This window comes from Papaver somniferum, chromosome 2, assembly GCF_003573695.1.
Source record: "Papaver somniferum cultivar HN1 chromosome 2, ASM357369v1, whole genome shotgun sequence".
Lineage (NCBI taxonomy): Eukaryota > Viridiplantae > Streptophyta > Magnoliopsida > Ranunculales > Papaveraceae > Papaver > Papaver somniferum.
In genome coordinates, this window is record NC_039359.1 from 93,089,644 (window position 1) to 93,108,247 (window position 18,604).

The following is an 18,604-nucleotide window of genomic DNA, read 5'->3' on the forward strand; positions in this document are numbered from 1 at the left end:
ATCTTTCGACATATCCAACTTGAGGCTAATATAAGAAACTTTGCATTTTATTTTTTTCATCATTGTATGGATGAGTTCATGTGCAATGATAGTATTTTTTTGAATGTGTATGTCAGGTACATAAGCACATTGAGTAGGTGATATGAGGTTAGCAAGTAATAGTTTTAATCTGTTGGAGATGATTTTCGAAATAATCTTATAACTAACATTACACGTACGAACTAATAGGTCTGTATTCATTTGGTGTTTGAGGATGTAATGATTTAGGTATAAGAACTTGAAATGTTCGATTAATATCTCGAAGCATGAATTTAGTATTAAATAAATGTTGAACCATTGCATTTACCTAGGCACCAATAGTAGACCAATATTGTTGGTAAAAAACTGCTTGAAATCCATCTTCTCTTGGTGAATCCATGGCTTGATTTTAAAAACCACTTCTTTTATTTATTGTTCAGAAGGTATTCGGAGAAGAAATTTGTTATCTTCATCTGTAATACAAGTCTAAAACTGAGATAAAATAGAATTGTAAGTTACTGTGGTAGTTGCCGAAATATTGGAGAAATGTTGAAGAAGGGTATTTTCAACTCATCTGCAAAATCATTCCAAATACCAAATGAATATTGAACTGCATCTATTTGGTTTATTTTCTTTTTGTAATTTTCAGTTGAATGAAAATAAGATATATTTATGTCTGCATCATGTACATGAGTACCAGCTTTTTGTATATAAAAGTCTTTCTGAATTGATAACCAATTCTCAAGAGATTTAGTGAGATTAATAATGGTAGGATGAGAAGAGGGTAAGTTTAAGCTGGTAAAATATTGAAGTTCTTGATGTAATGAATGAATTCTAGATTCGATATTGCTAAAAGACTCTTTTTCCAAATCTGAAGTCTATATCTGGTATAATAGAGTTTAGAAGTGAGCTTATGAGAAGAAGATCCAAAAAAAGTGTGAATTCAACTATTGTTGATGGTATCAGAACATGAAGCTTGAGAAAACCAACATCTGTAAAGAAGAAAAGGAACTATTGGACGAAAGTCTCGACAAGTTAAAAATAGAATCGGTGAATGATTTAAAGCAACAGGTGGAATATGCTGAACAAAATATGTAGTATAACTATTCATACATAAAATATTGACCAAATCTCTGTCTAATCTAGCAGCAGTATGAGCATTATCAGTTCTGTGGTTATACCAAGTTGTCGTATATCCCGAAAATCCTAAATCAATTAATACTAATTGTTGAATAATAGGTCTAACTAATCTAGAGTATTGGTGATGAGAGTTGTGAGAACTCTGGATTTCTGAATCATTCAGTGTGATGTTAAGATTACCAATTAAAACCCACGACAAATCCACATGAGGCTGCATTTCTTGTAAGTATTGCCATTGTTGTTGATTTTCAGTCGGGTCATGAGCTCCATACATACAACTTATTAAGATATCAGGATGACGCGAGTGAGTATACAAAATGGCATGTATGTTAAGCCTACTTGTATACATAATTTTAAGGTGAATACCTAGTTTCCAAGCTATATATATACCACCAGGCAAACCAATAAAAGGTGCATGCCAGAAATTAGGATATTTAAATTGTTGCAAGTAAAAATACATTTTTGAGTCCTGAGTTTTGGTTTCAGACAGAAATAAAACATTTGGATTATATTTACTATTACAAAAGTGAAGGTAATCACGAGTAGAAGAGTTTCCAAACCCTTAAAAATTCCAAGAAAGGAGTTTCATGTTTAGAGAAGGGTAAAAGTAGGATAACACAAGAATTAATGTGAAAACGAGGAAAATCAAATTCCAGATAAAAAAAAGATCAAAAGGGATAGGAAATATCTGCTGATGAGCTTCAATGAAGTTACGATTAAGAAATCGATTCCTTGCATCCATGTCTAAAGTAAATGGCTTATAATAAATATTGGGTTGTGTTTCCCAATATCGATTTCCTCTCATTGACTCAATTAATGATTTTTGATAAGGCAGGTAGCTGGTGGAGGCTTGAGCAGGTACATTGTGATGATGACTAGTAGATGCTTGGTTATTAATAGTAATCTGATCTGAACCATCATCCGAGAAAACAACAATATTCATATTTCTGCTTCATTTTCGACGAGTAAAAGTACGACATCCAACTCTAGGATTAGAGCTGACAGAAAGCATTACTAAAATGAGATATTGCTTTATCAGCTGGTGCAACTTAGGAATCGAATTGAGAATCTGTAGCAGTAAAATAAGAGATATGCATTCCATCTAAAGGACCAAGCTGAGCAGTATTAGGTTCTTGTAAGAAATATCTTCTCTGATGACCATGTTGCATAAAAATATTAGCCAATTCTTGAGGGTTTTTGTCAGGTAAAACAACTTGTAAAGACGAGGGTACCCAAATATACCTCAATCTAAAACTTTTCCTACCTATAAGTCCTTTCTCCGAAAGTGATTGTCTATGGACTGAGTCGAGACAACACAACTAATCGGTTCACACTTCGTATGATCGTCTATGGATATTAGATCGAGACAATACAACAACGAAGTATTTTTACTTGATAAAAAGGTTTGTACTTAACCAACCACAATAAGATTACTTATCAAGTAAATTGGAATGAACGTTTTGTGTAATTTACTTTAATTATAATAAAACAATTATAATACGGAAAATAAAAGTAAATGACACAGCAAGATTTTGTTAACAAGGAAACCGCAAATGCAGAAAAACCCCGAGACCTTGTCCAGAATTGAATACTCTCGGGATTAAGCCGCTATACAAAATAACCTAACTTCTTATAGTTGAGACCAAGCAACTAAACCTATAGTTCACCTAGTTCCGTATGTATTCCCACGCCTCCAACTTATGAATAAGTCACGTACTTGGAACAATTCCTTTGGTTCGTATTCCAAACAGTAAAGGAACAACAAATCTGTTTGGTATCAACTCTCTTCAACCAAGTGATATGAGTCGGACAAAGGATCCTCTGTTTATAACATAAAATCCTTCGTCGGGTCCTTAGATCTATCTTATGTTCAATTACCAAAGTAATCCTTAAGATTTTGCAAACAACACTCTTAATCCAAAGAATTGTGTTGATCCCGATCTACACAACTAATCAATCCAATTCTATCACAAAGATAAAATTATTAGAGCATTGCTCGGTTGAACTCGCATGCGTTGCTATCTCAAGCATGTTTGTCAATATTAGTGATCAAAACTATATGTCTTGATTTCTAGTTTACTTATGACTAAGTCTCGTCTAGTATAGTCAAGTGTAGTTGAAGCTCCAGACTCCTTGACGATCATCTTACGAAGACGAAGAACTACTCGAGGAACCGGTGGAACTTCATCCGACTAAAAGGTATGTGGAGACTTGAACTTATCTATCACTCAAAAGTCTATTCTATGTCCTACTCTTGAAACAAAGTCGTTTAAGTATGATAGTTTTCATACTTACACATTTGCTATTTCGAGCCGAGTTTACTCCCCTTTCTTTTTCTCGAAATATGTGTTGGTAAGCTTTCGCTTTAACCATTTTCATCTTTACCCGTGACGAAAGTCATGATGACGTTTCAATCTTGAAAATAGCTTTAATGATGATAGTCGTGAATAACGATTGTTATAACATTATAGAAGAATGTTTCCATGATTGAAATGTAGAGTTGAGATTACCATCTATGGATGTAAGCATATATAGTGTAAAATACCCTTATCCAAAAATGCGTATCGTTTAGTAGTATCCTTAGTTTTGGGTTTCTATAAATTTTCCACCAGGAGTAATGGTCGTGGATTTTTGGAGAAAGAAAAATCTCGACAAATTTTTGGAAAGTTTTGACTAGAGAAAAAAATAAAATAAAAACACATATCTAGTATTAATAGTAGAATACTAGGGTTAAGTCATTTATTTCATTTTTTTTCTTCTCCGAAAACCCAAGAGATGAAATCAACCGCCTAAACTTTTTCCCTTGAAAACCTTAGCATCCGTAAGACAAAGTTAAACGAGAAGGACGACCGACAAAAAGACTAAAGGAGAGAATCGTTGAAGCATTATTTTTTTCCTTTTGCGAAATCAGGTAGGTTTTCTAATCCTTATACTCATTATGACTGGTCGAAGAAGTTCTAAATACGAAGAATTTAAAGGGTTTTCTTTTTATTATTGTAGTCAGTCTTCGATCGATGTTGCTTTTTTTTTTGTAAATAAGACATTGCATTGAGAACTAAGACTCATGAAGAGTAGAGGTTATAAAAGAAGTAGAGCCATCTAATATGGAAGTTATGGGAATTCCAATATTAGATTTATCTGCTAGGAGTTTGGTTTTGCTACAAACCGGGGGGGGGGGGGGGGGGGGGGGGGGGGGTAGTGCCCCATTCTATGAAAGAGTTTACATTGTTAATGGACTTAGCTATACTGTCAGCTAATTGGTTACCTAGTCTAGGAACAAAGAAGAAACCCAAAAAGTTATTACAAAGTTTTGCTAATCTGTGAGCTTCCAGCATATAAGCTATGGCTCTCCAAGAAATATTTACTGTTTTTCCATTAATGAAGTTGAAAAGGCTTTCACAATCAACTTCAATGCTAAAGTTTTGTATCTGATGATCCTTAGCCCAAACTGTTGTCTGCCAGATTCCTATAGCTTCTGCTTCTTGTGGGTCGAGACCAGCTGCTTGTCCTGCACTTTCTCCTTCACCTGCTGCATTTCTCAAAATCAAGGCATAAGTTGAAGGTAAACTCTCAGACAACCAAGTGGCATCTACATTAAATTTCGGAGTACCCAGATTTGGAGCACTCCAAGGATTTTTATTCTTCTTTTTCTGTGTTTTTTTCGCAACCTTAAATATCTTTGTTGACCAAAAATCAATATGCCTCTGAATTTCCAAGCTTAAGGCAATACTATTTATAGTTTTATGTTCAAAAACTCTATCACATCTTTCCTTCCAAATAAGCCACATTTTTGTAGGCATGATTTCTAGAGAGATGTCAGTTCTAGGATTGGTCATTCATGTTTTACATAGGTCTAAAATTGTACTGTTAATGTTTAGATTCAAAAAAATAGTATTAGGTGCAGAGTTCCAAATAGATATAGCATAAGGACAATGAAAGAACAAATATTTAGTGGTTTCTAGGTCATTATTACACATAGTGCAGACAGGGGATACATCTTTAACCTTACCATATAATTTGACATTAGTAGGCATAGCATTTTGAAGGCATTTCCAGAGAAAATTTTTAATTCTTTCAGATATATTAAGATTCTATAGAGATTTCCAAAAATAATCTGGCAGAGATAAGTTAACAATGTCTACTCCATTTTCATTAAGTTTGTCATACTTTGACTTCACAGTGAATTCTCCGTTATTGGTTAAGTTCCATCGTAGTTGGTCTGTCCTAGTGTTTTGATGATCTCCAACAAAGAGATGAATGGTTCTAATTTTATTACTAGAGTTTTTGAGATAATCTATGGTACCGTCTAATCCTGGGATCCATTTATCATCCCAGATGTTGATCTCCTGACCATTTCTCACTTCCCACATACTCTATTGTTGAACTAAGTCTAGACCTTTCTTTATACATTTCCAAGTCCAAGAGTTGTTTGCTGAGATTTTGGTTTTAAAGAGGGATTTATTCCTAAAATATTTAGATATCATTGATTTAACCCAAAGAGCATTTGGTTCTTTTATCAATCTCCAAGCCACTTTGGCCAGCATTGCAAGATTGAATCTATGAGCATTCCTAAATCCTAGGCATACTTTAGCAATAGGTTTAAAAAGATATGGCCAAGATCTTGGATAAAACACTCTTCCTTCTGAGTCTTTACCCCACCAGAAATCCCTCTAAATTGCATCAATCTTGTTGGTTATTTTTATTGGCAGTAGGAAACAACCCATCAAGTAATTCGGTATACTAGAAAGAACAACTCTATTTAACACAGCTCTACAGATTTGTGGAAGGACAATACTTTTCCAACCTTTAGATTTAGATTCCATTCTTTCTAGGATAGGTGTGAAGGTTTTTATTTTAGATTTTTCCATAAAAAAGGGTGCCCCTAAGTAAGGATCCTTAAGGTTAGTTGTCTAATTTTTAATAATTTTGACATCATTCTTTGATGTTTTGGCTCTACTCTTTTACTAAAGAAAACTCTTGACTTTTCGAAGTTTATAACTTTCCCAGAGGCCTTGCTAAAGGTTTCTATAGTGTCTAGAAGGTTTCGGCATTCCAATAGATCATCTTTCACAAATAATAGGAAATCATCAGCAAAGAAAAGGTGAGAAATAGGTTCACTTTCGGAAGTTATTTTAACTCCATGTAGGACCTTATTATGTTCTTGCAACAGAATCAGCCTAGAAAAAACCTCCATACAAATGCTGAAAAGGTAAGGTGAAAGGGGATATCCCTTTCTCAACCCTCCAGAGGGTTTAAAAGTATTTCCAGGGCTTCCATTTAGTAAAACAACAATGGAGGAGGTTGAGATGCACTGGTATATAAGTTTGCAAACATCATTATTAAAACTAAAAGTTTTTAAAGCATTCAAAAGAAAACTCCAATTTATTCTATCAAAGGATTTGGACATATTTATTTTGATCCCTAGTCCTCCTGTTCTGACTTTTTTCTTCTTAAAAGAATGAATTATTTCATGAGCCACAATGATATTGAATCAGGTTTTTCATCTAACGGTGAATATTGAATGCTTTGTTACCAAGGTAACTTAGATTGCAAACCCTGATTTGAAAACTATATAAAGGAGACATCTAGCATCTGGAAAAACTAATCCCCACACCTCCTGTGTGATACTAGTTGGTTTGCTAGAGTCGATTCTCCTTTAACCTTAGGTTTCTTCTCGAGACCCTGTAGGTTAACGACTGAAAGACTTCATTGGGATTGTGAAGCCAGGCGAAACTACTTTTCCTGTAGTTGGGCGATCTGATTTTTACATTTTCTATCGTACGAGTTCAATTGAATAATTGGATTGAGATTATATATCCGATAGGGAAAGATATAAATAAATCACAAACATCTTTGTCTCATCGCTTGTGATTCCACAATATCTAGTTTCGTTACCATACGATTTAGATTATTGTGAGGTGATTGATAATACTAGGCTGTTCTTTGGAAATATAAGACCGGTTTATCAATTAGTTCCTGTTCACCTTGATTTATCAAAAGACGGAACAAAAACTCTTGGGTATTTCTGTGGGAAACAGATTTATTCAATTCTATAGACTTTTCTGTGTACGAGACATATTTGTCTATCAAGTCTTTGACTTTGGGTCGTAGCAAATCTTAGTTGTGGGTGAGATCTTCTAAGGGAATCAAGTGCGTAGTGTTTCGCTGGGATCAGAGACGTAAGTAGCGCAACTGTACCTTGAATCAGTGTGAGATTGATTATGGTTCAACTACAGTTTAGACCGAAGTTAGTTTGTAGTAGGCTAGTGTCTGTAGCGGCTTAATACAGTGTGGTGTTCAATCTGGACTAGGTCCCGGGGTTTTTCTGCATTTGCGGTTTTCTCGTTAACAAAACTTCTGGTGTTGGTGTTATTTCTATTCCGCATTATATTTTTTTATATAATTGAAATATCACAGGTTGTGCGCTGAATCGATCAATTGTGTAATCCAACCTTTGGTTGTTGATTGGAAATTGATTCATCCTTTGATATGGTCTTTGGTACCATCCAAGTTTTTATCCTTGTATTTGATAAAGACTCGCAGATTTCTATTTTCTCGAGTAAAGTTCAAATCAAGAGATTGAGATATTAACTCCTCGATATAGTTTTCTCTATATTGATTCTGACTGTCTAATTGATTCTCTATAAAGTATACTGGAGTTATTCCATACATATTTCTAATCGAAATATGGGTGAGGTTGTTGTACCCCCGCATTTTCAATTGGTATCAGAGCAGGCAAACACGTTAAAGACCTTATAAGTTTGTGTTTGTAGTGATCTGATTATGGACGAGTCTATCTCTAATAACGTACCGGTTCATAAATTACCAGATGATTCTAAAAGCTTGTATTCACCTGAGAGAACTGTCATATCTAAGTCAATATTTAAGCATTCTCTTGATGTAAAAACTGTTGATTGGGAAACTCTCCTAGAAGAACAGTTGGATGAACTTTCTGATGAAGGTGATTCAGATATTGATAGAGATGTTGATGAGGAAGTCTCAAAGTATGTTAAGTTTTTGGATTCGTGGAATATGAAGAAGATTACAAACTGTCGAGAGTGTGAAAAGGAATAATCTCCCAGAAAATTCCATGACTATGGAGAAGGCAGTATCCATGATGTTGGAACTTAAAAAGTTCTCTGGGAAGATGGATTTGAATGTGAAAGGTTCTAAAAACGATCTCTTTCATGATAATCCAAAAGTCACTTGTGGTGAGCAAGACATTTTTCACCTCAACACAACTTGATTGTGTTGTAAGTGCATCCTCGCCAAGAAATTCCCTGCTATGTATACGGTGAGGGGAGCACGATAATTGGGGCGCACAGATTATGTTCGGTAAGGCTGTAAAATTCAATTGGATTATTATAAAAAGATATGTCTATAAACTTGAGTAAGATTTTTGTTTATTTCCTTAGAATACTTATAATGATCTTGCTTATCGTTCATTTCTACCTAACTTGATCTGTGTTTAAGGTTCTTAAATGTTTAGGTTTGAAAATAATAGTTCGGGATGTTTGGACTACATGGTACACATACCAAGTATGCATAACATCATTTAAAATCAAAATCCAGGGGTTTAAGTACGCATACCCGTATGCATACTTGACGTCGATATTCAGTAAATTTGTTTTGGCCGTAACTTCTTCGTCTGAACTCTGAATGACCTCAATATTTTTTCATACTATTCCTATTATAATTCTCTTCAAAATGGTGATGAGAAATCCTAAATTTGGAGAAGTTGAGGTTGGTGTTTGTCCAGAATCTTGTTTTTGAGTGTTTTGCTCTGTTTCGTCGCACTTGTTCCCAAAAAAAATATGGAACTTGGATTCTTGGAGTAATACTCTTCTAAGATCATTTGTAGCTTTTACAAGAATGTTATTAGTGATTCACAAAGGAGGAAGTTCAAGAATGGGAAGTAGTACACACTGCTATCGGGTTCTTGAATGCTTACAATCATCTTATGTGAACTATTGTACATTGTTGTTAATAACTTTGTATGTTCTTCTTTGTTAAGAAATCTTTTTATACGCCTTTGGTAACTACTCTTGGTGTAAATCCGTGCGCAAAAGATTGGTTCTACCTTCAAAGGACAAAGATTGTTTTTGCAGTATTAATATTTATTGGTTTTATGTATTGCAAATTTTTTTTGGGATATGTTGTTTACGTCCGTGAACCTTGACTATCCCATATGTGCTCAAAAGTTATCTCTATTATATGTCAGTATGAAAGTATTGATATAAGAATGAATGAACTTTTGACAAACAAAAATTAAGCCTATTATGTCAATTATTTGATGAAAGATATGTTAAAATCTTTTATTCACAAGGATTATGTCTATTGTATATCGTTATGCAAATAGTGATGGAAAATAGAATGAATCCTTGTATATTCTGCAGTGTTGATCTTCCCTGATCCATATTTTTTGTATATACTGTGTGGCTCCATAAGTCTTCTTGTTTGAGCATTTCCAACTAAAGTAATCATAGATTCGTTTGTGATTATTTTGGTTGTGTATTCCGATTAGATTAATCATGGGTTCTCTTGTGGTTAATTTGATTGAGAATTTTTGGATAACAAAATCATTTTTTGGTTTTTGGTGTCCAAAGAAATCCTTCTCCGAATAGGCGGCTACACCAGTAACAACAACAAAGAGGAAGTCTGTTGATACGAAGGATTAGTTTGCTAGAAAGGAAAACTTCAAGTATTTATAGACAAAGAAGTTTGAACACAAAATAATTTCCAAAACCGAAAATATTCTCAAGATATTCATTAAAGCACAAATTTGGTTTCCATATTTCCTGAATATGCTCCATCCAAAAATAATGATCGAAATCTCTTGGAAAATCTCTAATTAGTAAATTCACATTACTAATTTTTATATTTTCCTAAAAATGAAATTAACAACCTTAATTAAAAAATTCTTAACTTATTATGTTTCTATGCTGGGATTCTCTTCCCTTAGTTATTAAGGAATAACTTTGAACAATTAAAGATTAACATTCACAACATGTGTTCCAAGTATTTCGACATCCTTACTTTATAAGTCCTCTTTCATACTTACAACCTTGAAACCGATTTTCCACACTTCCAAACAAGTTTAGAATTGGTTCAACTGACTTTCAAGAACTATGTGATTGATTAAGAACACTCAATCATCAATCATGGGTTTAACGGTTCTACCAAAACAAGTTTCGGTTCTACCTCCATGTGAGTAATGTGCATAGTCAAACTATCTTTCCAAAATTTGGTTGACTAGGTACTATGATCGGTTCCCCACATATATACGGTATCTAACTTGTACTTGTTGCACATGTCCATAGGATCGGTCCCCCTTTGCCTAAAAACGTGTTGCACATGTCCATAGGATTGGTTCCCCTTTCTGCTATAAACTTACTGCACCTCATACAAGGATCGATTCCCCTTTGTGATGTACTGCACCTCTTACTAGGATCGGTTCCCCTTTACCCAGATTTGGTCAGACATAAAATTAAAAACTCGATCATACCATCTCAGGTGATTACTTAAGATCGGTTTCACTAATAAAAGTCATACCAATACATAAGTCAGGCCTTTGTGAATAGTTTTACCAAGAACATAAACAAGTCATGAACGGTTATACTAATCACACATATTGGTTGTTCACAAGATATGCATTGAATAACAATAACAATAACACATGGCGATTTCCTTTTCGATTCATAAACCAAGTTCATGAATTTACTTCCTTAGAACAAATGTAAAACATTATTCCCTAGGATGAAATCCTCACCTCATACCCATACATAATCACAATAGCATTTAAACGATTATGTCGATGTCTTGTATACAAAGTTTAATGGTTAAGCAATAAACCTCGTATTGTATTCCTTAATACTATGTCTATTTAGAGTTCGATCATGCTTCACAGTTTTGTTTTCAATATGCACGACTTGAAAGATACGTTAGGGAATGAAACATTTCAAGTCAAATATCACTATCCTCAAGTGGAAGGATGATGTTGTCGTTGTAGCTCCTTGCTTCTTTACATCTTCAAGTCTTCGCAATACTTGTAATGTCTCATATCCTAATACTTTGAAGTTAACCTATACAAAGTTGACTCTAGTACATAATCAAGCGACGGTTTAAATGAGTTTTGATTCACTAAAATATGACAACTAAACTTGACATACCAACGCTTGGTGGGTTCAACCGAGCTATGCTCTAACAATCTCCCCCTTTATCAATTTTAGTGACAAAACTCTTACATCATATGGATAAACAAATTACAAGAATTCCTTACACATACGCTTGATTCCTGAATTCAACAGCACAGTAATCTGCATACATTCAATCCTTAAAAATGTCGTTGTTGACATTATAATAACAAAGCTAATACTCCCCCTAAAGGTGAGATAGGTAGATTTTCAATTCGCACGTCTTTGTTATGCCAATTAATATGATATGTTACTCCCCCTTAGTCTATGCTTTCACTCTTTCGTTAGATAAACGTTTAAGCACCAATGTTCTTTTCCTTTGTGATACCAATCAACATAAAATCAATGCCAGTATCACTTGTTTACTCCATATATTTCTCTCCCTTTTTCTCACAAAAATGACAAAGAAACGAAAAATAAAGGACAAACCGAAAAAATCTTACAAATCTCAAAATAGACTTGCAACCTATAGAGTTAAGCACGAGGGTTCCACACACCATTTTCTGATAACCAATACAAAAAACCGAAACTACAAGTAATTTTATTTTGATGTGTTACCAAGGAAACAATTGTCCGAAACAATTTTCCCACTTTAGTTTAGCAAACCAAAAATCAACTAAGAGCCTTAGTTCCTTTGCTAAACCGATTGTACAAATACAATCGCTTATTCGATAAGACCAAAATAAATATAACTCTATTTTTCTCATTAGGTTCTAATTATCCATAAACTTAGACCTTTCAATTTTAAACAAGACAAGTACTAGGTTATTTAACTAGCAGTTCTTGTTAAGGCATTCGATTAGACTTGAATAACCGAAACCTCACTTCGATGAGTCTAAGTAAGATCAGAATTAACTTAGTTTCTCTTATCCGGAATCGAATTGGACTAAACAACTCATCCTGTAAACCTTTTCTTTCGTTAAGCCATAAATAATTCATACAAACCAAATAAATCAACTTGCATAATCATTCACCTCAACCGGAAGCAATTGAAACAACATAGACATTAAAGCACCGCAATTGCACCGAAATTTTGTAAGCCTAAACAATTGATACCACACAATAAATCAAGATAACAATAGTTTTTCTTAACCGGAACCAATTGAATCCCACATACATCCATACACACATAATGGAATAAACATCAATTATACCGAAATTTTGTTAAGCAAAAACAATCAATATATATGAAATAAACTCATGCTTTTCTTAAACAGGAAAACGATTAACTAACAAACTCTACCTCAAATTTTGCATCCACTTCTCCAATATGTTTGCATCTTCGTCCATGGAGAATTGATATCGAAATATCATCATGTTTTCATCCTTATGCAAAAACAAAAGAATAACAACAACCAGCCTTTACCAGAGAAAAGTTGAAAATCGGTTTTAACAATTGCAAGCAAAAGTTGAAAACCGTCGAAACACATATGCTTTTATGCTAAACCAAAAACGATTCAATATATTGTGACTTTTTCACACATTGTTTCTACCAGAACCCCTCATGATTCTTTGATAAAGCCTACCAACATGGGCTAGAACTTAATCCTGCTAAATCAAAAAGTCGCCCAAACCACAAGGGTTCACAGCATTATGAGATCGAATATCAAGGTAATAAAACCGAAATCAAACATCCCATAAACATACATAGCAATATGATAAAAGCATTCAAGCATAGGCTATGTATACAAAAAACTATCACAAGAAAAATTATAAATCAAATAATTTTATTCAACTTATGGACTCTGTGAGGAAGTTATAAGATCCGCAATCTGAGCTTTTACTTCTACGCAACTGTACTGGTGTGTCCAAACTCTACTTTACCATGCGTACCATTGATCCTCGAGTCCTACATGTTGTTTCCAATTATTTTGATCACCACTTGTTTCAGTACTTACAATATTTAGTCACAGGGGATGGTGGGTTCGGCCCCCTTCAGCGACGGCTAGCTACACTACCCATTAAGGATGGCGGGTTGGGAGTTTACACCATCGCAGATACAAGTCAGTATTGCTATCTCGCGTCTTGTGTGCAAACTCAGAGCTTACAAGGTACTATCTTACACTCTACAGACATTTCTGCTCCCAACCATCAGTTTACGTCATCCTTCAACATGTATATTCAATCTTGTGGCCTTACTTCTTCTACTTTCAATAACAAAGGCATTGCCCCACACCCCATGAAATCATTGGCAGTTCGTTACTTTGATGTTGTTAAGAGAGAATTACCTACCGGGTTTGCAATGTCTGCAAGAGATGCAGTTCTTTGGCAGAGCAATAAGGTGGCTCATGCGATGGATTTTTTAAAGGCGACTCTATTGATGGGCTCAACCAAACTATTGGACCAAGACAGTTTATGGCTGTAATCCAATACCGTCTTGGCGTACCTATTTTTTCTGAGAATAGTGTGTGCCCATGTTGCAGCCATAATATGGATATATTTGGTGATCATGCCATCCATTGTGCGAATGAAGTCGGCCCCAAATTCGGACATGATCTGGTTCGCGATGTGGTCATGGATATATGTAACAAGGCTAGTGTCACTGCTAGAAAGGAGACTTCTTTGGGATTTTTGGCGGATGGTAATGGTTTAAAACCAGCTGACATTCTTGTATACAACTGGGAGAACGGTCAAGACACTTGCCTTGAAGTTACACAAGTGGTGGACTTCGTAGCTTTGTTCCGGGACATGCTATTTCTACGGCTGTCAATCGCAAGTGTGCCAAATACCTGGACACATGCACATATCCTGGCTACAGTTTTGGGGTTTTAGCCTTTTCTACTTTAGGTGAACTAGGAGATGATTTTATTGTCTTTTTGAACCGGTTGAGAAATTTCTTAACCAATTATGATGCTAATTCTAAGATAGGCAGTTTTCTTTTTCACAGGGTAGGCTTAACTATTCAAATAGGAGTTGGGGCGCAACTTGTTGCTAGGCTTCCAACCAACCCCGTGTAATCTTTTTAAAATTGTTTTTAGTTTTTCTTTATTAATTTTTTTTTTATTCATATTAGTTTTATTCATAATAGACTAATACAATCATTGAAAGAAATAAAAAATTGATGTTTATTTCTCTGCAACTCAGTACCCTTCATAGTCTTGAGTTTTCTTGCGCTTGATAGGGATAAGTCTCCGAATTCCCTGAAGCGATCCTTGATTGAAGACTAATTCTTTAATCTTGTCGAAGTTAGGTTCGTTTACTCTTTTGGAGAGTAAATCTAGTTGCTTGAGAATGTGAGCTTGAACTAGTAAGGATTTTTCAAGGCTACGTTTCAGCATCAAAATTTCCAACTTGGTTTCGGCACAAGTTCGAGCCATCTTGTAAAATTCTTTTTCATAATCGATCATACTCTAAGAATGATTCATATTCATATAGGAACCGGGTTCGTTTCCATTGAAACTAAGATGACTGAAAGAGTCACTAGCTATTTTTTCAGCATATCTTTCTGAAACTTTTGAAGAAAGCTTTGCATAATAATATGATTTTTCCATGAATCCAGGTTTCAGACTGAAAACCGAAACACACAATAATATCGAAACTTATATATATATATCAGTAGTTACTAAAAACTTGTTCATTGATTATGGAAATCAAATATTCTCCCATAATAGAAAAACGAAAATTTTAATATTAAGGATTTTAGGAAAGTGCGTTCCTGTGAATATCTTCATAAATCTGCCAAGTTTTCGAACTATTCCACAATATACACTGAAAAAATCAAACTTAGTTTGAACACTTCATGAGTCAGTGCATTTCTCCCAGATACTAAGTATCTGAATGAGACAGATTAAGTGTTCCACGGTTATCAGGAAATTGCTTCTTGCCTGATTTATTAAGAACCTTAATACTTTCTGACAATAAACACAATTTATCATAGAAATTAATTAAGATATTTAGGAATTACTTCAGTGTTGATGATCTGGAGACATGGCCAACTTCTTGTTTCTACAGTTTCATGATCTTCTTTGGTATCCACTTCTTGGAGTATGTAGACTTTTGAGCCTTCTTCCATTTGTGATGAACTGTTGAAGAATTCTTTTGAGAATCCCTTGATCCGAGATGATCATGTTTGTGTATGGCTTGTTTAGATGAAGTTCTCATGTTAATCCTTGGGATGGAGTTCGATAAACATCGACAGTCCTTAATTACATGACCTTTATTTCCACAATAAAAAACATCGTCTACCATGATGTTTAAGATGATGTGAAGAGTAGTTCACCTTTTTATTTCCTGGGAATGCCATGTCCTTTTTACAGGAAGGATCCTTCTTTTGAACGCCCTTAAGGTTGACATTCTTCTTTCCTCCTGAAGGATGGTACAATCCAGATTTCTTGGATTTTGGGAAGGATGTATTCAACTGATTTTCAAACATTAATGAACACATATCATCATTTATCCTGTTGACATGTTCGGTGACGGTCTTTATCTCAGAGTCATACGAGATTTTTAAGGTATTGTATTCATATCTTGCTGTTTTTCTTAAGAGCTCAGTTTTCTTTTCTTGATCAATACTTTTCTTTAGCTTGGTTCTAAGAAATTGATCTTTGAGGAGGAACTGATTTTAAAAGATTCTAAGTCAGTTTTACATGATGACAAATCATGTTTGAGCTGATCATTTTCAGCTTTCATATTACCTAAGTGAAAAAGCGGGGGTCTAACAACACCACCCAATTTTCGCTTAGCAATCTGTATGGAATAACTCCGAAATACTTTCTAGAGAATCAACTAGATAGTCAGACTCAATCTAGGTAAAAGTATCTCAAGGATTTAATATCTCTCTCTTGTTTTGATTTACTCAAGCTAATAGAAATCAGCGAGTCTTTAATCAAACACAAGGAATAACTTGGATGGTACCAAAGACCAATATCCAAGGATCAATCAATGACAATCAACAACCAAAGTTTGGATTACTCTAATTGATGATCTAACGCACAACCTGTATTATTTCAATTATAAAGATAAAACAATATAATACGGAAATTGAAATAACACAGACACCAGAAATTTTGTTAACGAGGAAACCGCAAATGCAGAAAAACCCCGTGACCTATTCCATATTGAACACACACTGTATTAAGCCGCTACAGACACTAGCCTACTCCAAGCTAACTTCGGACTGGAATGTAGTTGAACCCCAATCAATCTCCCACTGATCCAAGGTACAGTTATGCTCCTACGCCTCTGATCCCAGCAGGATACTGCGCACTTGATTCCCTTAGCTGATCTCACCCACAACTAAGAGTTTCTACGATCCAAAATCGCAGGCTTTTACAATAAACAAATCTGTCTCATACAGACAAGTCTATCAAAGGATCAATCTGTCTCCCACAGATAAACCCTAAAGTTTTTGTTCCGTATTTTGATAATAATCAAGGTGAACAGGAACCAATTGATGATCCGGTCTTATATTCCCGAAGAACAACCTAGATTTATCAATCACCTCACAACAATCTTAATCGTATGGTAGCGGAACAAGATGTTGCGGAATCACAAACAATGAGACGAAGATGTTTGCGATCACTTTTTATATCTTTCCTATCAGAGATATCAATCTCAATCCAATCAATCTGATTGTACTGGTACGATAGAAGATGCAAGATCAGATCACACAACTACGATAAAAGTAGTATCGGTCTGGCTTCACAATCCCAATGAAGTCTTCAAGTCGTTAACCTGGTTTTAGAAGAAGAAAACCAAAGGTTAAAGGAGAATCGACTCTAGCACGCTAACTAGTATCACACGTAAGGTGTGGGGATTAATTTGCACAATACTAGATGTCTCCTTTATATAGTCTTTCAAATCAGGTTTTGCAATCAATGTTAGCCTAGTAACAAAGAATTCAATATTCACCGTTAGATGAAAACCTGATTTAGATTAAAGCTAATATTTCTCAATCGTTAGATCGAAAACTTAGCTTGTTACACACACTTGACAACGCACGCTTCTAGGTTTGTTAACCGTACCCAAACGTATGCACTTGTTGGTTCAACAATAGTTAACCAAAAGGTTAGCCATATGAGCATTTCATATCAACCATGTTCTTCTTCGCCATAACTAGCTTCAAATGAATTCAAATGAAATAGTTAGAGAGTTGTTCAATTGCAAGGAAATCTTATGTACTACACAAGACACAATTGAAGCAAAGATGATTTGATTCACTTGAATCGTTTCATGAACTTTTATAACCACGGTTTGCAAACTGCATTCCTTAGTCTTTTTAAGTTTAAGTTCAGAAATCATCTTCAGATATATAACCTTCTCAAGTTCGCAGACTAGGTTCACGGACTTAAGTTACCGGACAGAGTTTACAAACTCCAGTAGAAATTCTCGGGTATGAGAACTTCGCCGGTTCGCGGACTTAGCTTCACGCAAGTAGTTTGTCAACTCCAGCAGAAATTCTCGGGTTTGAGAACTTCGGCAGTTCACAAACTGAGTTCGCGGACTTGGCTCATGCCATTCTTCCGGTTCTCTTGATCAACAAAGTTCGCAAACTTTGGTTCAAGGAATAGGACTTATACATAAATGTGTTTCCACAACAATGCTTATGTCCACCATTGGTTATGTAATCTAAACTCTTATTTCAATCATTGAAACATTCTTAGAGGATGTTATATAGTTGTTACACAATTTCTCGTCAAAGCAATTTTCAAGATGATTGAAACATATCATGACTTTCTTTACATGGTAAAGATAAACTTGATCGAAGCGAAAAGATTACCAACACATATTTCGAGATATAGATAGGCGAGGTATACTCGGCTCGAAATACCAAATGTGTATAATCCAAGTCTATATGTATAACATACGAATTCTTGTCTCAAAGAGTAGGAGATAGAGTAGATAGAATTTTGAGTGATAGATAAGTTCAAGTATTCACATACCTTTTTGTCAAGAAGTTCCACCGGTTCCTTGAGTAGTTCTTCTACTTGTATGATGAATTTCCATGAAGTCCTTGAGCTCAACTACACTTTCTATCCTAGTCCGAGACTTAGCTATAATAGACTAGAAATCAAGACTTATAGTTTTGATCACTAACATTGACAAACATGCTTGAGATAGCAACGCATGCGAGTTCGGCCGAGCAATGCTCTAACACTAAGTCTTTAAGAAGTTGTCCTTCTCTTCTTAATAAAAGTGTGAGCTCAGTTGCACAAGAAAGGAATTCTTTCCTTAGTTCATCAAGTTGACTCATCACATGGACTAGTTAGTCAATGAACTAGTTAAGTTAAGTCATGTACTCACAGTCGATGAGT

At 34.9% G+C, this 18,604-nt stretch overlaps 1 protein-coding gene across 1 annotated transcript; it reads right to left on the reverse strand.

Moving 5' to 3' along the window:
- Positions 1 to 2,207: 2,207 nt before the first annotated feature.
- LOC113351620 lies at positions 2,208 to 4,946 on the reverse strand. The gene is made up of 2 exons (XM_026595572.1): positions 4,383 to 4,946; positions 2,208 to 2,309 (listed from the first exon to the last, which is right to left on the reverse strand). The coding sequence occupies exons 1-2, from the start codon at positions 4,944 to 4,946 to the stop codon at positions 2,208 to 2,210; spliced, it is 666 nt and encodes a 221-aa protein (XP_026451357.1).
- Between the last annotated feature and the right edge of the window lie 13,658 nt (positions 4,947 to 18,604).